Source organism: Sapajus apella, unplaced genomic scaffold (genome assembly GCF_009761245.1).
Source record: "Sapajus apella isolate SASKATOON/1434 unplaced genomic scaffold, GSC_monkey_1.0 scaffold56, whole genome shotgun sequence".
In the NCBI taxonomy this organism is placed as follows: domain Eukaryota; kingdom Metazoa; phylum Chordata; class Mammalia; order Primates; family Cebidae; genus Sapajus; species Sapajus apella.
In genome coordinates this window covers 7569099-7590731 of record NW_022436996.1, presented here as the reverse complement: position 1 = coordinate 7590731, position 21633 = coordinate 7569099, and the positions used below count along the sequence as shown (strand labels likewise).

General features: G+C 54.2%; 1 protein-coding gene across 2 annotated transcripts in view; it reads right to left on the bottom strand.

The window, feature by feature from the left end:
- SMARCD3 (SWI/SNF related, matrix associated, actin dependent regulator of chromatin, subfamily d, member 3) overlaps positions 1 to 20798 on the bottom strand; it is a 38089-nt gene extending 17291 nt beyond the window's left edge. Inside the window, exons 1-2 of one of the 2 annotated variants that reach the window (XM_032244985.1) lie at positions 20425 to 20798; positions 18488 to 18626 (exon numbers count right to left, since the gene is read on the bottom strand). In XM_032244985.1, coding sequence (XP_032100876.1) covers positions 18488 to 18526 — 39 coding nt within the window. In that variant the 5' untranslated portion in view covers positions 18527 to 18626; positions 20425 to 20798. The remainder of the gene's footprint in view (positions 1 to 18487; positions 18627 to 20424) is intronic. The other variant, XM_032244986.1, reaches the window with a different exon arrangement.
- Positions 20799 to 21633: the final 835 nt, after the last annotated feature.

Genomic DNA, 21633 nt, shown 5'->3' with positions numbered 1-21633 from the left:
TTTTTTGTATTTTGGTAGAGATGGGTTTTCACTGTGTTGCTCAGGCTGGTCTCGAACTCCTGACCTCAGGCAATCCACCCACCTCGGCCTCCCAAAGTGTTAGAATAACAGGCATGAGCCACTGCGCCTGGCCTTTTTTTTTTCCTTTCCCAAAAACAGAATCTAGCTCTGTCGCCCAGGCAGTGCGACTTCAGCTCACTGCAACCTCTGCCTCCTGGGTTCAAGCGATTCTTGTGCCTCAGCCTCCTGAATAGCTGGAGCCACAGGCGCACACCACCATGGCCAGCTACTTTTTGTATTTTTAGTAGAGACGGGGTTTCACCATGTTGGCCAGGCTGGTCTCGAACTTCTGACTTCAAGTAATCCACCCACCTTGGCCTCGAAGTGCTGGGATTACAGGCGTGAGCCACCGTGCCCAACCCCTGCATATACTCTTGACTCTCTTAAGAGGTAAATCTAGCTTCACCAACACTTCCCCTGAAACTGTGCACCTGAATGTGGCCAGAGAAAGACACACAGCCGCCTTCACCCCCGCCCCCCCGTCTCATTGTGGATTTGGCATGAGCTTGGCTGGCCTCACACTGCCAGGCGCATCCCTGCCCACTCCCACACCCCAACAGGAGTTTTTCGCATCTTCTACCTCCTCTGACCTCCAACCTCTCCTCCACCCTCTTCACTCCCAGCTCATGCCCCTGTTTTCCCCCTTCACTGAGAAAAGAGAAGCTTCTGAAGAACTTCCAGAGCCTCCCACCATACCCTCCACCTGCCAGCAGCTGATCCCGTTCATCCCGATGAGCTGTCTGTGTTCCTGACTACAGCCTCCGTGTGCCAGCTCCGTCCCTTCTCCACAACAAGGGCCCCGCTCCAGCAATTCTCTCCCACACTGTCGTTTCATCAGCATTCCCCTCTCCCCTGGACTTCCCCCAGCGGCGTGCACAAGTGCTGTTAGGTTCCCACTGAAAACAAGCACTCTTCTTTCATTTTGTATTATGTTTTTAAAAATAGAGGCGAGGTCTCACTATGTTGCCCGGGCTGGTCTCAAACTCCTGGGCTCAAGTGATCCTCCCGCCTCAGCCTCCCAAAGTGCTGGCATTGCAGGCGTGAGCTCCTGCACCCAGCCTCCTGAAACAAGCTCTCTCAACCTTACTTATCCTACAGGCTGCTGCCCAGTAGCGACAAAACTTCTCAAAAGACTTGTCTCATTTGCATTCTTCGGTTCTCCCTGAATCCCAACCGTGCTGGATACAGCTCCCGCTGCTCCACTGAAATGCTCCTGCCGGGCCACCGGTAGCCTCCACACTGGTGAAAGCCGCAGTCAGTTCTCTCTCTCTCTCTCTCTTTTTTTTTTTTTTTTTTTAAGGCAGAGTCTTGCTCTGTCATTCAGTCTGGAGTGCAGTGGTATGATCTCAGCTCACTGTAACCTCCGCCTCCTGGGTTCAAGCAATTCTCCTTGCCTCAGCCTCCTGAGTAGCTGGGACTACAGGGGCCTGCCACCACACTCAGCTAATTTGTATATTTTTAGTAGAGACAGGGTTTCACCATGTTGGCCAGGCTGGTCTCGAACTCCTGAACTTATGATCCACCCGCCTCGGTCCCCCAAAGTGCTGGGATTACAGGCATGAGCCACCCTGTGCAGCCTGCCACCGTCGGGTCTTAACCAACTGTAGCAGTCCACACACTCTGTCCTTTTCCAACACTTCCTCCTGTGGAGGGAGGACACGTCCCTCTCTTGGCTGACCTCCTGCCTCCCAGGCGGCTCTTCCCCAGTCCCCTAGGACCATCCAGCTCTTCTCCTCCCCTCTCCATGCAGGAGCGCCAGGACTCAGGCCTGAGTCCTCCGCACCTCTCCCCGCTCACTTTCTGGGAAACCTCGTCCCCTGTGCAGCCCATCACATTCAGCACCGCCTGTGTGTTGGCAGCGCCCAGTTTCCTCCAGCTCCATCCTCTCTCCCAGTCCTTTGACACATCTATCCAATCACCTGGTCGGCATTTCCACCTGGGTCTTCAGTGGACAGCTCAAACATGCTCTGTCCAGAATAAGTTCCTGCTCTTCTGCCTCAAACCCCATCTCCCACCCACAGTCTTCTCACTCCTTCCAGCTGCCCACGCCCATATCCTGGAACACCCCAGATGCCTTCCTTTCCCTCACACCCCACATCCACTCTGAAGGCACATCTGTTGGCTATGGACTCAGCAGCCCAACGCTTCTCACCTCTCCCTGGATGCTGCCCGAGCTCCAAATCACAACTACTGGGTAGCTTGATTCCAGCCTTGCCCTGATAGTCTGTTCTCAACAGGGAGTCAGCTTGGGGCCCGGTGGCTCACACCTGTAATCCCAGCACTTTGGGAGGCTGAGGCAGGTGGATCACTTGAGGTCAGTAGTTTGAGAGCACCTGGCCAACATGGCAAAACTCTGTCTCTACTAAAAATACAAAAATTAGCTGGGCATGGTGGCGGGCACCTGTAGTCCCACCTACTTGGGAGGCTGAGGCAGGAGAATTGCTTGAGCCTGGGAGGCAGAGCTTACAGTTAGCCGAGATCGTGCCACTGCACTCTAGCCTGGGTGACAGAGTGAGACTCTGTCTAAAAAATAATAATAATAATAATGTAAGCTCCAAAAAGGCAGGGGCACTGTGCGTGTGTGTGTGTGTGTGTGTGTGTGTGTGTGTGTGTATGTGTGTGTTTCTAAAGGATGCAGGGCTTTTAATCTGTTTTCTTCGCTGCTAAATCCCAAGTATCTGGCACATGGCAGAGCCTCCAACATGTGATGGGTGGAGGTGAAGACAGCCCACTCCAAACCCACTCAGGATATTCAGCATGGATTTCCAAATGCCAGCTGAGGTTACAACCTGAGACTTGTTTTTGTTGTTGTTGTTGTTTGTTTTTTGAGATGGAGTTTCGCTCTTGTCACCCAGGCTGGAGTGCAATGGCACAATCTCAGTTCACTGCAACCTCTGCCTCCTCGGTTCAAGCGATTCTCCTGCCTCAGCCTTCTGAGCAGCTGGGACTACAGGCATGTGCCACCATGACAAGCTAATTTTTGTATTTTTAGTAGAGACAGCGTTTCACCATGTTGGCCAGGCCGGTCTGGAACTCTTGACCTCAGGTGATCCGCCCACCTTGGGCTCCTAAAGTGCTGGGATTACAGGCGTGAGCCACCATGCCTGGCCAAGACTTGTTATCATAGGATTAATTACATCAGCTTAGTTTTGTATAGGACTTTACCATTGACCAAGCACTTCCACACACGTAACCTGTCTAATCCCAACAGATAACCTTATCAGGCTCCTGGCAGGGTCCGCATTCTAAAGACAACGAAAATGAGGCTCTAAGAAGTTGTGTGACTTGCCAAAAGTCACTGTGCTATCACAGGGTGGGGCTAGGATTGTAAATCAGGTTTCCGGCCCTCAAGGTCCCTGGGTTTTCTCCTTTACCCCAAGCTGCCTCCCCAGTGTCCGAGTGCTAAAGCTTGCCTGCTGGGGGTAGTGACAGACTTGCCAACACACGCACACCACCTTCCCCAGACACCTGCCTTTTAAAGAAGGAAATCAAGGTCCCTGGAAGCCTGTAGAGCTAAGTTGAATCACCCTTAATCATCCTTTTAAACACACCCCTTAAAACCTCAAGCTGATTGTTCCAAACATTGGGAATATAATAAATTCTAGAACATTTGCTACCACCAAGGTGTCTGAAATCAATTTCAATGCATTTGAGAAGGTTCCCTTTGTTACTGTGTAAAAATTACTTTTTAGCCAAAAACAAGAAAAAATGAAAAATGAATCCTAGTTAAACTTGGAATAAGCCCCTGGTACCTGTGACTTCTCCGGTCCTCACAACCAAGCGTAACTCCTGTGCAAAGTACCTGCTCGGATCCCATGGTGACACGCCTCCCCACCCCTCCCTGGCCCTCAGTCAGCTATCCTTTGGGGATGTATGGTTGCCCCTACACAGCCAAGCAGTCCCCTGGGACAGCCCCATATCACCTAGCCCTGCCTTCCTGGTGCCACTTGGTGCTATGTTTGGAGAACTTGGAGGGTCCATCTGGCCCTTAAGATGGGTAGGAGAACGATGAGAACAGCAACAGGCTCTGTCTATGCCGAGCGGACCACTGACTTCTTGGAGAACCAGGCAAGAGTAAGTGGGATTAGGACGAGCTGGGGCCTGTGAGGCTTGTCCAAGGACTTCACAGTAAGCTCGGCATCTCTCCGTCCCCACACGGCACACTGGTAAGTCAGCAGACTTTACTCTGGGGCCGAAATGGCTACAGTGGCACCAAAAAGCCTCATGAAGACTCACCATGGGGCGGGCAACGGGGAGGCAGCAGATGTTGGGGCCTGCTCTCTGCAAACCCTTGTAACTAAGGCTGGCATGCTCCCTACCCCTGCCTGAACCCACTGCCCTGGGCGGGGCCTCTGCAGGCTCCACGGTGTGATGGCCCTTAGCCTGGATTCTAGGACAGGGATTCTCCAGTTGGCACCGCTGACATCTCGGCTGGCTGATGCTTTATTTTGGGGGCTGTCTTGTGCACTGTGTGAAGTTAGGAGCACCCCCAGCCTCTATCCTCTACCCAGTGTGGCGAACAAAATATCTCCGGACACTGACCCTTGCTCCTGGAGAGTGAAATTGCCACAGGGTTGAGAACTACAGCTCTTGAGTCAATTGGTTCTGGGTTCAAACCCCACCCAGCCACTGAGCGACCATAACCCTGATCATGTTACCTGACCTCTCTGAGCCTCATATTTCCCATCGTCAAAAAGATGCACGGTGGATGTGAGGATGAAAATGTGGTTGAGCGTGTGCAGGATTCAGCACAGCGCCTGGCACAGGGTCAACACTTAACGAGCGGCATCTGTTTGCATCAGCTTCCTGGCTGCCTGGATTCACTGTGGCCTCGGCTGCTGCTCGTCTCCCTTATCTCCCGGACCCGGCTGATCCTGCTGCCAACCAACCCCCAGCTAGGGTGGGACGTAATGGAACCTTGGGGCTCTCAGAGCCTCAGTGGCAGGCTCATCACAAATGCCATGGTGGGTGCAGGCAAGGGCCGAGCTGCTGCTCCTAGAAGCCAGCCAGGTGATCGTTCAGAGCGGCTAATTATGGCGGCTCTGGGAGCCCCACGGGAAGTGTGGGGGCTATACAAACCACTGGAAGCTTTCTTGGGCAGACAGCAGCCACAAGTGGTGTCAGCATGCAGTGCAGGGGGTCATACCGTGGGAAGCCTGTGGCCCCAACACTGAGCTGTGGGGGCTGAGGTCGGGCTGTGGGACAGAAGGGAGACATTCAGAAGCCACCACACATAGCACAGCCACTGCACTGAAACCTTTGAGACAGGGTCTTGCTCTGTCGTCTAGACTGGAGTGCAGCGGTGTGATCACAGCTCACTGCGGCCTGCACCTCCTGGGCTCAAGCTGTCTTCACCCCTCAGCCTCCTGAGTAGCTAGGACTACAACCACATGCCACACGCCCTGCTAGTTTTTAAATTTTTTGCAGAGACGAGGTCTTGCTATGTTGCCCAGGCTGATCTCAAATTCAAGGAATCCTCTCATCTCAGCCACTCAGAGTGCTGGGATTACAGGTGTGAGCCGCCATGCCCAGCCTAATGGCGTCCAAGGAAAAGCAGGGCCTCCTCTCACCCTGAGCACTCCTCTGCCTTCCTTCTGTCCTGTATGTGTGTTTAGTGAGCACCTTCTTTGGGGCAGCCGCTGGGAAGTGCTGCCCATTTACACACATGGCATGGCCTCTGCCCTTGTGACCTAGTGGTCATTGAGAAAGACAAGACGGGTAAAGGGCTTTGTGCCAGGTGTCCCTGAGGGAGCAGGGAGGAGGGGCCCCGAACAGGGTGGGGCAGGGTTGCCCCAACAGGTCTCTCAGAGTAGCGACGCCAAGCAGGACCCTGAGCACAGCCAGGGAAAGCTCCAGCTGGGGGAGATGCCCAAGGCTGGTATGGGGTGCTGTGGGTCTGAGGGGCTCTGCTTCCTTGGGCACCTCTGTGAAGGACAGGGGAGAGGCACCCAAGACCTGTGCTTTATCTTGGTGAGAGTCATGAATAGTGGAAAGGGCAGGCCAGGGGCCCTGCAGAGCTCAGCCAGCTAAAACTAGCAGCAGGGAAGCCAGCGCACACTGCTCTTACTGTGAGCAGCACTGTTTGTTCTAAGCTCAACCGATGTTCAGTCACCCTACCCTGCGAGTACAATCCGTAACCACCTTACAGCTGGGGAAACTGAGGCCCAAGGAGGCAAAATGGCCAGTGCAAGGTCGCAGAGCTAGCAGGGGTGGGGCTGGGATTTTCATCCGAGTGGCCTGGGAGTAGTCTAGATCCCAGCCCAGAGGCTGCAGGCAGACTTGATGGGAGGAAGTGGAATGTCCCAGGCACTCCTGCTAAATGGATGATTTTTAAAATTAAAACAATGCCAAGGGGTGTACCAATGGATTTAAATCAAGGCTAAAGCTGCAACCACAACTTCAAACCTGGGAGGCAGCTGGGGAGGGAGGGAAAGGAGAGGCAGGATGTCCATGTGTCCACCACGGCCCTACCGCTGTCACCAAGGGCCGTCCTCACCAGCCTCAAAGCCCCGTCTTTGCTCCTGCAGGTTCCACCTTAGAGAATGTCCTCTTACCCCTCCAAACCTCAACCCTGCCCAGCTACCTCACCATATCCTTCAAGCCAGCCCATCAGCACAACTCCCTCAGGGCAACTCCAGGGTCTGACCGTTTTCCATGCTGTTACTGTAAACATCCTCTTCTTCCTCAGCCCTCATGTTTAATCCACAGGCAAGTTGTATTGGCTTCGCCGCTATCTGATCTCTCAAGACCCCTGGTCTCTGCTTTTTTCCTGCCACCACCCTGGGCCAGGCCAGCACCATCTTTCCTCTGCACTGACTGTCCTATCTCTCCATCCTGTCTCTCTCTACAGCATGGCCAGAGTGATCTTTTAAAAAATGCAATGAGGACCACAGTCCATCCTTGCTTAAGCTCTGACAATGGCTTCACTGCACTGGCAGAATCCAGATTCCTTGCCAGGGCTCACAGGGCTGACCCCACCTGTGGGTCCCTTCAGCTCCACCAGTTCCTATCTGGTCCTCAAACTCATTGAGCCCCTGCCCACCTCAGGACCTCTGCACCTGCCATCTCTTGACCTGGAATGACCAGCACTGGGTCTGAAGGTCAGGTTCTTGATGACAGGATTTTTTTTTTTTTTTTTTTGAGATACAGTCTTACTCTATTGCCCAGCCTGGAGTGCAGTGGCACAATCTTGGCTCACTGCAACCTCCACCTCCCCATTTCAAGTGATTCTCTTGCCTCAGCCTCCCAAGTAGCTGGGATTACAGGTGCCCGCCACCACACCCAGCTAAGTTTTGTATTTTTAGTAGACCTGGGATTTCACCATGTTGGCCAGGATGGTCTCAAACTCCTGACCACAAGAGATCCACCTGCTTCAGCCTCCCAAAGTGCTGGGATTACAGGTGTGAGCCACTGCGTCCAGCCAAAGTCAGGATTTTGCCCCTAAACAGAGATGAGCTAATGTCAGCTCCTGCCTTGGAAGGTGCTCCAGGACAGTAGTGGAGAGGAGCACAGGGCACAGGGAAGAGGAGGGCACCAGTGCAGGCCATTCCGGAGCCAAAGTGAGTGCTGTGAAGATGTGCTCACACTGGCCAGTGCCTGGAGTAGGAACTGTGGGAGTTCCTCTGGAGAACAGAGGCAATCACCCCCTAAAGAGCTAACTCCTCAGCAGGCCCCCTCCTTCTCCCTGACATGGAGGTGATGAGGTGATAGGTGGGATCTTCGGAGTTCTGGGGAGCCCAGCGTAGCCGGGCCCAACCCTCTGCTGGAGGCAGTGTCAGCAGCCAGCACAGAGCAGCAGCCGTGGTGGTGGCAGTGGATGTGGCAGTGGTGGGCGCTGACCATGGTGCCAGGCCAGGGACTAGCTGGGAAGGTGGCACACTCAATGCCCAGGGTAACCGCTGGAACAGGAGGGCTGGAGGCTGCCCTCTGGCTCTTCATGGAGCCAGGTGGGGAACTGGTGTTCCAGCAGCCCAGGGGCCCAAGGACTGGACAGTGGCAGGGAGTTGGCCTGTCCCTTGGGGCCTAGGCTCATCCTGGAGCTCCTGAAACGCATGGGCTGCATCTGTCTTATTCTATACAGTACAGAGAAATATTTCTTGAATGAACGAGCAAATGTGTGAGGCAGTGGGCAGAAGGGGGTAGCTTCCCAGCTCTACAGCTGATTCTGAAATGAGCCCCTGATCCCTCTTAGTGCTGTCACCCTCTCTACGCCTCCACAATGCAAAGGTGGGCCCTTCTTTCATGCCAACCTTGTCCTGTTGTTGCCTGAGCTGCCCTGTGCCCTGCACCCAGCAGACCTTCCTCCTGTGTGGCTTGAGCTTGTAGTCCCAGTTACCCAGGAGGCTAAACCAGGAGGATCACTTGAGCCCAGGAGTTAGGACATTGCATAACTTTGTCACTTGGTATCCCTTTCATTTCACATAAAAGCCCAGGGTTTTGAGCCCCGTCAGCTCCCTGAGGCTCTGACCATCTAGTGCTCATCTTCTGGCTCCTCTGTAAGATCCATCTCCACATTCTGACGGCACCTGTCACAGTCCCCCTGATATGGGTTAAACTGTGTCCCCCAAAATTCATATGTTGCAGTCCTAACCCATAATATCTCAGAATGTGACCTTATTTGGAGATAGGGTCCTACAGAGGTAATCAAGTTAAAATGAGGTCATTAGGGTGGGCCCTCATCCAGTAGGACTGCTGTCCTCCTTACAAGAAAAGGAAATTTGGGCACAGCGGCTTGCACAGAGAGATGATGATGTAAAGAGACAGAAAGAGAGGATGCTCAACTTCTAGCCCAGGAGAGGGGCCTGAGACAGATCCCTCGCTCACAGTCTTCAGAAGGAACCAACCCCGCTGACACCTTGATTTCAGACTTCCAGCCTCCCACACTGTGACCAGGAATCTCTGTTGTTTAAGCTGCCAGGTCTGTGGCACTTTGTTGGGGTGGCCCTAGTGACCCAACACCCCCACAGCTCTGCTCTTCAGGACCCCCAGGGTGGCTGTCATGAGACCTGCTCGCCAGTCCACCCACCACCCGGGACTCCCCTCAGAACATCCTCTGGTTTGCCCGGAGCCACTAAGCAGGGTGCAAAGCACAGGGCAGAACCTGAGCCAGAAGGCCTGAGTTTGAGTGTTTCTTCCACCATCCATTGACAGGAGCATAAACTTGTCAAGTCACATTAACCTCTCTGATCTCAGTCTCTTTATCTTTAAAATGGGTATTTATCATCTTACCTCTGACTGGGTTATTGTGAATAGCAAAAAGTAATGATTTGCCATATTCTCTTTAAGTCAGAGTACTGAATAAAGTCATCATGGCCATTAATTTATCACTCTTGATAATCACCTATTGCACTATGGATTTGAATTGACCTTACTGTCAATTTAACCTTTCTTTTTTTATTTTTTGAGATGGAGTCTCACTTTGTTGCCCAGGCTGGAGTGCAGTGGTGTGATCTCTGCTCACTGCAACCTCTACCTCCTGGGTTCAAGCAATTCTCATGCCTCAGCCTCCCGAGAAGCTGGGATTACACGCACGTGCCACCATGCCCAGCTACTTTTTGTATTTTTAGTAAAGACAAGGTTTCACCATGTTGGCCAGGCTGGTCTCGAACTCCTGACCTCAAATGATCCACCCACCTCGGCCTCCCAAAGTTATGGGATTACAGGCATGAGCCACCGCGCCCAGCCAATTCTTTTTCCACTCTGTGCAAAACATGTCTCCCTATCCCCTACTTGTAAAGTTGCGTTTTTGTCTCAAGAATGGACACTTAACGTTTATTCCTGTTAATATTCATATTCTAAGAATTAGCCCATAATTCTTAGAAGGTGAATGTCGACAGCTTTTGAATACTAATTCTGTTATCCAAAATATTCACCATCTTTTCTGGCTGTGTGTCATTCATAAATCCAGTGAGTGTGACCATCAATCTGCATCTAAATCTTTGCTGAACGTGTTGAGAAAGGGACCGGAAGCAGACAAGGCTCTTTCCAGACTAATGTACACCCTCTGGGGCTCAGTCTTTCTTCAGTTCTTAGCAAATTTGCCCAATTATAGTAACATCCGGCCAGCAATGTGTTAGTGTGTCATGTCAGTAACTTAACGTCAGCCACTGTGGGGGCATTATTGTTATTATCTTTTGAGACAAGGTCTGGCTGTCCCCTAGGCTGGAGTGCAGTGGTGTGATCATGGCTCACTGCAGCATGGACCTCCTGGGCTCAGGCCATCTTCCTGCCTCAGCCTCCTGAGTGGCTAAGACTATAGTTGCATGCCACCATGCCTGGCTAACTTTTCAAATTTTTTGTAAAAATGGGGTGTTGCTTTGTTGCCCAGGCTGGTCTTGAACTCTTGGTGTTAAGCGAGCCTCCCACAGTGGCCTCCCAAAGTGATGGGATTACAGGCTTCTGCCACTGCACCCAGCTAGTGGGAGTGTTTAGATTACAGGAACTGGCGAACGATACAAACCGCTCTGCTCCCGCTCCCCATCCTGCCAAGAGCCAGTTGTTAAACATTTATCAGCACACCACTGCATCCAGCCCACGTTTATGTATCATACCCTAAAGATACAGGGAAACACTTTGTCAGACACCTCCAAATTAACACATAGAGTTTCATGCAGCTTAGCCTACAAAACGGTTCAACATGCATTATCCAATTTGGTTCTCTCCACACTCCAGGAAGCCGAAGGGATGACTATTACTACATCCATTTTAAAGACAGGAACACAAGGCACAGAGTCCTTTAAAGACGGACTCAGAGCTGGAGAGCGAGTTGGTGTCAAATGCGAGGCTCAAACTCCTGTTTTCTGATCATAAAGTCCACATTCTTTTTGAGTCATTACCTGACTGCTCCCCCATTGGTTATCAAATGTACCCCAAAGTCCTCAGGGGTTCATACTCTGGGTTTAAGGCACAGACAAGTTGAGAGGGATTCTACGACAGCCCCTGCCCTTCCCATTAGCGGCCATCATGAGGATTTATGAGTGCTGCTTCTCAAACTGGGATTCTGATCTGTTCTAGCGGGAGGGTCCTCAGGTTTTTGAAAAGACTCCGCGTTTTGTTTATAATTTCATTGTTGACAAGAAACCAACTGAAGTGATAGCAGCCCAGGTGCAGTGGCTCAAGGCTATAATTCCAGCACTCTGGGAGGCTGAGGTGGGCAGATTGCTTGAGCTCAGGAGTTTGAGACCAGACTGGGCAACATAGCAAGATTCCTCTCTATTAAAATTCAAAAATATTAGCCAGGTGTTGTGGTGCACACCTGTAGTTCCAGCTACTTGGGGAACTGAGGTGGGAGGACTGCTTGAGTCTAGGAGGTTGAGGCTGCAGTGAGCCATGATTGCACCACTGCACTCCAGCCTGGGCAACGGAGATGAGATCCTGTCTCATATACAAATAAATAAACAAACAAATAAATAAGTGACAGCAATTGTTAATGCAGTGTTTCTCAAACTTGGGCCCCTGAGTTCTCAGTGAGAAATGCTGGTTTGTTTTCTGAGCTGGGGAATAGAAGGGAGGGCAGGGGACAAGTGGCAGGCAAGTAAAACTTAAGGTGGTGCTGTGAGCTGGGCGGGGCACAGGTTTTGCTGAGCCCTCACTGTGTCCTAAACACTTAAACTTAGGCACCAACGTTAAAGATTGGGAGATTTCGCATAAAAGCCAGATTTCCAGAATCTGTTAAAAAATGAGAAACTTGGCAAGACCAGAGCACCAGTCCACTTAGAGACAATCGGGTGGAAGTGATGAGGGGCTGTCCCTTCGCAGAGGGGCAAGAGCCCTCCGATTGGGCGTGTCTCCTCCCCATTCCCTGTTTTAAGGGTTGCAAACTCAAAGGACCCTAGGGACACAGGAGTGAAGGTCGATGAGTGGAACAGGCTGTGTGTGAGATGATCAATGGCCTTTGACCTTGAGACTCAGTGCTGGGGGCAAAAGAGGAGGGGCTGGGTTGAGACCTTGAATAAAGCAGTGGCTGTCTTGTCCCTGTGAGGTCCCCTGGATTTTGGGCACAGCAAATGTCTGAGGGCTAAATGTGGTGGAGAGACCCCAGCTGGGATTCTTGCCTTGACCACTGGGAAAGTTCCTTCATGCCCTGTACCTCAGTTTCCTTATCTGGAGTGACGATGATTATAACACTTACCTCATAGTGTTATGGTTAGGATAAATTAAACCAAGTAAAATTCTTCTATTTTTTTTTTTTTTTTTAATGTAGAGATGGGATCTCGCTTTGTTGCTCAGGCTGGTCTTGAACTCCTGGCTTCAGGTGATCTTCCTGCCTTGGCCTCCCAAAGTGCTGAGATTACAGGCATGAACCACTGCGCCCAGGCTAAAATTCTTGAAACAGTTCTCAAAACCCACAATGAGCCCTCAGCTCTATAGGCTGCTATTACTCTGCCCCCAGCCACTTTACTCTTTCACTTCCTGCAGGTCACCGTGTTTGTGGCAGCTGCTCTTGAATCTCAGGTGGGAGCTGTGATGGTGGGTGGCAGGGGGAGACATCCCTGTCCACTGAATGGATACACCTTCAAAAGTGTCTCCAAGACAGACTTATTTTCTGAGGGAAGAAGCCTGGGTAAGATACAAGTGAGGTGATGGTGAAGGGGGAGTTAGAGGGGAAACTGAGGCACAAAAACGGAAAAGCACAGTGCTGCTTCCTGCTGGGGAGAGTGGAGTGGAAGCTGTAGGCCTGAAGCTGGAGCTCAGCTTCCCCTGTATCTACTTAGGCCCCCACAGGGGGCACCTTCCCACTCACGGGCACCTCCTTCAAGCCCACCCACCATCGAGGCCCCTGCTGTGGATTCAGCTGCCGGCCCACCCTGAGCCATCTCAGGGACCACAGGGCTCCATCCTGAACCCTGCTGGCTCACCATTTTTTTCCAATTAAAAACTTTTTATGAAAGGCAAAGAAGATATGCCTCTCACACCTGTAGACTGCACCAGGCTGGATGGGAGCTGCGGCTGGAATGATGGGCTAAAGCTAAGCTAGCTCCATGTTGGGGCTCACAGATATGGAACAGGAAAAACAGATTTCTGGGTGGTGGCCAGTGGTGTATGCGGGCAGCATGAATGGCAGGCTGGGACCTGCAGCCAAGGAAGGCATCAGTGGCATTAGATTGTTCTCGAGGTCCACAGATGACACCCGGAGCAGGGACAGCACTCAGCATCTCATCTGAAGCCTTGTAGGGGCAAGGGGCACTGGTGAATACAGGCATTGTGCAGAAGGTCAGGCATCACCCTTGCTTCTTTATAGAAGGCCATGATGTCCCATTCTACAGATGAGACATGTCACTCAGAAAACCGAATACCCTTTCCCCATCTACCTGGCTGGACAGGGAGAGCTCACCTCCTAGCACAGGCCCAGGTGGCTCCAAGCATAGGCCACAGCCTTGGGGTCTCTCCAGTGCTCCCCAGGGGTGCACAGGGTTGGTGAATATTTGAAGGGGCTAGAGCTGGAGTTTCCAGGAGGAGACGCAGGGTGTGTGGGAAAACCGCCTCCAAATGTTGAAGCGCGGTATCATATGGCTTCGAGAGAGAAAGGGGTTTCTCCCTGCAACTCCAAAAGGCAAAACCGTGGTCAGAGGGAGTGACACTCTCCCTCACCAGAGGAATAAGTGAAGAGGGAATGAACATGGAGCACTCCTCCCACCACAGAGCTACAGGAGCTGCTGGGCACAGGGCATGGGGAAGCTCAGGTGACAGCAGGACAAGGCTGGCAGGCAGGGAAGACTCACCCTTGCATCGTGGTGGTGTAGAGAGGGTGAGGCTACAGCACCAAGAGGGATTGGGGCCTCATTTTAGAATCAGCCACGGAGCTGGGAAGCTACCCCCTCTCGGCCCACTGCCTCACACATTTGCTCATTCATTCAAGAAATATTTCTCTGCACTGTGTGGAGCAAGACAGACACAGCCCATGCCTTTAAGGAGCCCTACAACTCAGTCTTAGACTCTCTGGTAGGTGCGGCAAGACATAAGAGAGTGGGTGGGCTGGGAGAAAGACCCCCTGGAAGACGTGGAACATAAGTGGGGACTTCAAGGATGAGGGCAATTAGCCAGGTGAGGGGAGCTGGGAAGGGTGTCAGAGGTGAAGGGAACAGAGTGTGTGAGGACCCTGGGTGAGGGCATAAGAATGAAGCCACAAGGAAGTGGAAGGCTGAACAAATCGGATTTGTGTTTAGGAAGCTCATTCTGGCTCCTGTGCTGGGTTGGGGTCTGAAGCAGGCAGGGGCAAGGCTGAGTATGTGGCACCCAGATAGGGGCAGAAGACAACCGCGCATGGACTAGGGCGGTGATATGGGAGTCAGAAGTGGATGGACTTGATGCTTATCTAGGAAATAAAATCAAATAAAAGGATGCGGCAGTTGTTTAAACGGAGAGATAAGAAAGGGGTGGACTTGAGCCTTGATGTCACTGTCCAGCAATGTGGCCCGTCCACCCCACTGCTGACGGGCCCTACTCCCTCATCTGTACATGTTCACAAGGAAACATCTACCATACTCCCCAGGAGAGGAGATGCTGGAATGACCCGAGCGCTCACCCCACCCTTCCTCCCTGTGGGAGGAGGCTGTGTCCGATGAGATGTTAAGGGCTATGCCAGCCGGACAGTCCCTCTCCCAGGTGGCTGGGGTGAGGTGCTGAAGGCAAGGCTGCTTTCCTGTGGCCAGTGCTCCCCTTCTGGGCCACTCTGTTGCAGGACACAGGTCATCTCCTTCTGTGCCCATGCCCAGGTAAGCAAACCCAGGTTAGGGAGTAGGACCTGTCTCCTACACTTGGGTCTCAGGTTCAAGCCTCTCTTCAGTTCAGCTTTCCCTGCCCTTAAGTTAACTGATGCCTGTGCCTGTTTTTCCACTGGTTCAGGACCTGTGGGGAAAGACCAGGACTGGTCCCTCCTCATACCCAAACTCACTGGCGGGGCTTATGTGCTGAAGGAGCTGTTTATCAGGATATTACCCCTACCTGGAGAATGTGACTCTGTACTTAATTTCCAACTTTAAATATACCTTCCTGCTGCCTGATATTTATCAGAAACATTGTTGTAAATATCAACACAGAGAGTATTTCCTGGGTGGGCTCCATGGCTCGTGCCTGTAATCCCAGCGCTTTGGGAGGCTGAAGTGGGAGGATTGCTTGAGCCCAGGAGTTCCAGATCAGCCTAGGAAATGTAGTGAGACCTCATCACTACTAAAATACAAACAAAACAAACAAAAGCTAGGGGGCATTGTGGCTTGAGCTTGTAGTCCCAGCATGAGGACCGCCTGAGCCCAGAAGTTACAGGCTACAGTGAGCCATGATCACACTACCGCACTCCAGCCTGAGCGACAGTGTGAGCCCCTGTCTCTTACAAAAGAGAAAGACAGGAGTAGTTCATGAAGGTGGTAGTGCATTCCTCTAGCTGATCTGAATGTTATGTTTGGATTAAGCAATATTACCAATACATTTACGGCCGAGCAGTACTGTGTTGGTCTTTGCCTTAGACCTAGGAAGCCACTGTGACATTGTTGAGAACACTGTGTAACTCTGTCACTTGGTATCCCCTTAATTTCCTCATACAGGAGAGACGTCCCTGGGGCTTGGGACCAGAAATCACAGTGATTTGAGCAAGTCGTTTGATTTGTATTTCATGCACAGTAGAAATCATGTAACTGCTTGCTTCTCTGAGGGGATCGGGGTCTCCAGGCCTCACGGTTTGCATTTGGTGCAGTAACTGCATCCTTGGCGACGTCATGCTCTCCCTCCTCTATCTCTTCCCTCTGTCTCAGTTTCCTCACTACATGTATCTTTGCAAACTACCTGAAACCGAGGCAGAAAGTAAGAACACCTCCCTGCGTCTTCCTCTCCCTCCCTCCCGGGACAGTGTTCCTCATTCAGGGCATTTTCCCAAAATGCTCTTCGGTCTGGGAAAAAGGTTCACGTGGGAGATGGTCCAAGTTTGTAAATTCCAGTAGGAGGCCTGTGTGGGGCACACACTCACGAGGCACGTTCTCAAATCCCTGGAAGTAAATGTAGGGTGCCAAGAATCGGTGTCGTGGCTTGGAAAGTCAATAAACAGAATGTGCTATCCCAAAAGGTGGGCCTGGCTGAAGTGATCAGCCCTCCTCTACAATCCCTTATGAGTCACCAAAGATTTCCATACTCTTATTAGCAAGGAGCACGGTGGGGAGGGGGAACACAGCTATACTCCCTACAAGATGTCCCTCAGCTGAGTACCCGTCAGAAGCAGGCGGTGGCCTCAGCTTGGCCCCTCTGGTACAGCAATTCCAAATGGCTGGGAGTCCAGCCACAGCTGAGGGAAGCCCACTCACCTCCGATGGGCAGCTTAGCCTCCTGGTGACACCTCTAGCTCATTACCTCCACCACTTAATTCTCACTAATGATGCACACTCACTTGCAATCACACCGCCAGTGTGGGGTGAGGACGGACGCCTAGACACCACACCAGGGCCCGTCACCATCCAAATGCCCCAGTGCCTGGCTGCCAAGAGCCTGCAATGCACACCGCCAGCTGCACATTAATGTGACTCCAAAATAAAATGCCAAGCCTCCCCACCTTGTCACTCTTGGAGCTGGGGCTTCTGACTCATGGCCAGGGCCATTCCGGGACCGGGTGTCACTAGGATGGACCAAGTCCAATCTTCACAGGCCTCCCCTGCCCTCCTCCCCTGTGCCCATCCTGCAGCAACCCTTCAGGAAAGGTCTGGAACAGCCCAGGGCTCCTACCAACTGCTGCTGGGGAGCCCCTTAGGGCCTAGCTCAGTGCATGTCAAGTATTAGGAGGACTCTCCACGTGGGGTGCCACCTCAGGTGTACCCCCCAGGGAGCTTAGCTGGCTCCCATCAGCCTGCGCCCAATTCAACCTGGCCTCTGCACTCAGATACCCCAGAACTGTAGAGCGCTTGGTTTCATATACTAGTTCACACACTTTCTTTATGAATTTCAGCTAAAAAACCAGCCACCACAAACTGAGAAGCCAATCCCCAGTTCACCTCAGGTGCTAGGGAGGTGCTTGCAGGCTTTGACTTTCCTGCAGGTGGTTAGGGGCTTCAGGCATGGGGCTGGGCATGCCGGCACCAGGCATGTTTCCTTGGTGATGGTACCAGGTTGACTGGCACCTGTTGCTGCCCTGAGTGGCTTGGATCCTCTGGGCCAGCCCAGCGTCCCCAGCAGCCAGAGTCCTGCCCCATTTTTCTCTGGGCCCGGACCTCGCTGGAAGAGCAGCGGCACTGGAGGACTTTGGAGGGGAACAGCACTGTCCCTAGCCTTCAGTGCAGCCCGGCAGGAGGACGAGTTCCTCCGCCCTCTTCTGAGGAAGGAGAAGCAGAGAACTCACTCTCATTCTGCCCACAGCCCCAGGCCTCCCCAAACCCCAGTGACCTCAGAGCCAGTTCCAGTTGCACCTTTCCAGAACTTTCCTGATGTCTCCCTCCTCAGTGTCCCGAGGCCTGTGTGTTCTGCAGCCCTTTCTGCCAGATTGCCAAGGCTGCTCTCCAAGGCAGCAGGCCCTGAGGACAGGGACTGGGCTCCACATGCCTTGAGGACCTGACAGCACCCACCCTATTGCCAGGTGATGCCCACCGGAGTGGCCAGCCAGGGTGACAACGGGTGGGGCTGGGCAGACAGAGCCCAGATCAGACTTCAGCTCTGACCTGTTTCCATGCCTGGTGGGGCTCTGGGGCAGGTGGCTTTTCTGCTCAGAGCCTCAGTGTGTCCTTCCGGACAAGTGCAGACTGATATGGGACCAGCAGGCCATCTCCCTCTCACTCTTTGGGGAGGAGGCTTAGGAGAGTCCTACAAGCAAGCAACGGCCCCAGAGTGCATTAGAGCTAGCGGTCTGCCTAGGGCAGGGCAGGGCTGGCTCCCACCGCAGGCTGTGTCATAGACGGCTGCCACCTCCCTCCTGCCACAAGCAGAACCCTGCCTGGGGCCCTGCAGGGCTTTTAGAAGTTTGCACAGCATGTCTAGGGATAGGTTTCTGAGCCCAAGTTGTGCCAAGGAATCAGCAGGTTCCTTCCAGCTCGCGGAGAGCATGTGGTGTGTGTGCGTGTGAGCGTGTGCACGTATGTGCATGCTTCTGCATGTGCACAGTGAGAGGAGATGGGGTGTTGTTTGGGTGTCTGGCTGGGAGGAAGTAGAGCACGCCAGAGCCCAGACCACGCTCACATGAACCCCATACTTGGTCTCAGGCTGGCTTTCCCTGGCTCAGAATGGCTTTGGGACACCAGGAGGTGAGGACATGCAGTGGGATGGAGGAAAGGACGTGGATGACAGGTGCCAGCCAGGGTGGGCAGAAGGACAGAGAGGCACTGCCATGGGCACTGAGGAGTCCAGCTGGGGGCAGAAATGCTAGGAGGGGGCACACGGCAGGGGCAGGGGCCGAGGGCTGGCTGACTCCGTGGGGCCCCAGAGCTCCTGCTCCTGTGCTGGTGGGGGAGGAAGCACCTACCTGTACTGAAGTGGGTGGGTGCTGAAGACCTGGAGTCATAGATGGCAGGGTACTGCACCTGGAGAGTCATCCAGTGCCCCCTTGGTGCCTGGGCCCGGAGCCCACCACGCCTGCAGCACCAAGGGCCATTTCTGAGGATCTGAAAGGAGAGGCCAGACCCTGAGCCCCAAGGCAGATTCAAGGAGGCCTCGGGAGGCCGGGAAGAAGCCAAACTCCCCAGCGCGGAGGTCTGCGGAAGAGCTGGCACTGTGCAGAAAGGGGCCAGGGTGAAGACAGCCAACACCGGCGAGCTGGGGCTGGGGTGGCAAGAGGCAGGGTGTGGATGGGAGCAGTGTGTGCGGGAAGCAGATGGAGACCGGCTCCAGGGTCCTGCAGGACAAAGAACTTGAAAGACAGAGCAGGGACTCCAGGCAGACCCCAAGCCCTGACTGGAGCGGCCAGTTTTGGGGATGTGGCAATGGGTGGAGGGAGAGAGCTGGGCATTGGGAGGCAAGGCCAGAGGGCAGGTCGAGATGGTAACTGGGATGGCCCCGGATCCCGGGAGCAGGAGAGGCTCCAGGGGTGGTAGCAGGCAGTCAGGCTGCTCTGTGACCACCGGCTGGCCTACACACCCCCCTGCTAGTCCCTGCTAGTGCTGCCTTGTCCTGTCCTCCCAGATTCGTTCCCTTCTGGAAGAACAGGAAGGCCTCCAGCTGGGGTCAGGACCCAACTTCTGAACTGAAGTCCCTGGACAGACAGTGGGCCATGGGAGCTAAAAAGAAGGCAGTGCTGTAGGTGTGGGAGGTGGGTGACAGGGTAGGGCTTGAGAGTGGCTCAGGGTCCGGTGAAGCCATGTGGGCAAAAGGGGCTGCTGCCCATGGGTCAACACTGAGCAGGGTCGGGAGCAAAGGGGATGAGGGAGAAGGCTGGAGACAGGGAGTGCTGGGGGTAGGGGAGCTGGTGGGGTCTGGGAGACAGAGCAGAGGAGAGGATAAGAGGGAGATGCGGTAGAGGAGGGGTTACCAGTCCAGGGTTGGGGGGAGGTGTCCTGCAAGAAGGTAGGGGACAGAGGGACAACATGAATCAGAGAGGGGTATCCAGGGAAGACTGTGGCAAGTGGAGACAGGGAAGGTGCCAGGCAGGGGAATGATGGGAAGGTGCTAGGTAGGGGAAGGAGGGAGAGGATGCCAGGCAGGGGAGGGAGGGAAGGTGCCAGACAGGGGGAGTAGGAAGCAGAGCATGCCAGGCAGGAGCAGGTTGGGAAAGTGCTCGGCAGGGGGGAGGTGACAGGCAATGGGAGGAGGTGGTGCCAGACAGGGGGAGGAGGGGAAGGTGCCAGGCAGGAGGGTGCCAGACGAGGGAAGGAGGGGATGCAGGTGGAGGGAGGATAGGAAGGTACCGGAGAGGGAAGGAGGGGAAGATGCCAGGCAGAGCTGAGGAGGAGGTGGTGTCACAGAGGGGCTGAATGGGAGTCTGCCAGTCAGGGACGAGGTGCAAGGAAGGGGTAGGAGGAAGAGGTACCAGGTTGGGGGGGGGGGGGAGGGAGGTGCCAGGCGGGAGGACGGAAAGAGTCAGGAGTGGGGGAGATACCTGGAAAGGAGGAGGGGAGGAAGATGCCAGGAAGGGAGAAGGGGATGCCAGGTAGGGAGGAGGGGAAGTGCCAGGTGAGGGGAAGGTGCCAGGCAGGAGAAGGAGGGGGGATGCCTGGCAGGGGGAGAAGGGGGATGCCAGGCAGGGAGGAGAAGGGATGCCAGGCAGGAGGAGGAGGGGGATGCCAGGCAGGGAGGAGAAGGGATGCCAGGCAGGAGGAGGAGGGGGATGCCAGGCAGGGGGAGGAGGAGGATGCCAACAGAGGCGAGCGGATACTGCCAGGCAGGGAAGGCGGGGGCGCTGGCGCAGCGCGGCCGGGAGGCGCCTTAGCCAAGGGCCGTGGGGGCCGCGCGGCGCGGGTCGCTCACCTGCTCCCCCGGGACCCCGGCCCGGAGCGCGGCCGCCCGCTCCCCGCTCGGCGCTCGGCTCGGCCCGGCGCCTGCGCCGCTGCAGCCCGGAGCGGGGGAGGCGCAGGGAGCGTCTGCAAAGAGCGAGGAGCTTAATAATGAGTTAGGGACCGGAGCAGGAAGCGTCGCCCCATCCAGCCGTCGGTGTGCTCGCCAGCTCGGAGCCCCGCGGCGGACCCTGACCAGACCCTTTGTGATCTTCAGCCTGTACACAGACGTGTCGTAGGTCTGCATGCATCTGCATGCCCACGAGTCACACACGCAGTCAGCATCCTGTGTGGCCGCAGACATCACCTACACTAGGACCACACACCCACATGCATGTGGGTGCGCACACACAGGCACACACACAGATGTGCTCACGCACAGATTCGGTCAGATCATCCTATGCAGCTGCAGACATTACCCAGGCGAGGTCCCGCACACCCATGTACACACTCTCCCACACCCTGGGAGGCTCTGGGCCCATCAAGCCTCAGGGCCGTGTTCTCATTAAGGCCAATCTTTTCCTTTTATGCCCTCAACACTTTGGAGAAGCCTCTTCCCAACTTCCAGCCAGTCAAGCCCAGCTCTGTCCATCCCATGGGCTCTTGCAGGGTCCTGCCTCACACCACTAAGCTACCACAGTGCCCAGCACAGAGGGGGACCCCAGCCTATCTGTAGAATGAAGGAGCCCTAGAGAGCTCAGGCAAGGGTGGGGGAAGTGGGAACGCCTCCCTAAGCAGCCAGTGGGCAGGGGGCCTGCCAAGCATTTCAGGGCACGTGGGTCTGGCTGGCCCCCAGTAGGAGGCAGGCAGGCAGCAGAGACCCACTGTCTGAGGCTGACGTCAAGGTCAGGTCCTTCCCCAACAGGTTCCTGCCTCTGCGCCCCCAGATATCCAGTCACTCCCCAGCCCAGGCCACACCCGCAACACTAGGGATATTTTGGGGCACTGCCTGGGTTTGTCTCTGTGATGAGTGGGCCGAACGCACAGGATGGAGCTCTTCCACCCCTTCCTTAATATCGCCCTCCCTCCGTCTGAAAATATTTATGTTTTATTGTTTTAAATTGTTTTTTTTTTTTTTTCTTTGAGACAGAGTCTTGCTCTGTCACCCAGGCTGGAGTGCAATGGTACTATCTCGGCTCACTGCAACCTCTGCGTCCCGGGTTCAAGCGATTCTCCTGCCTCA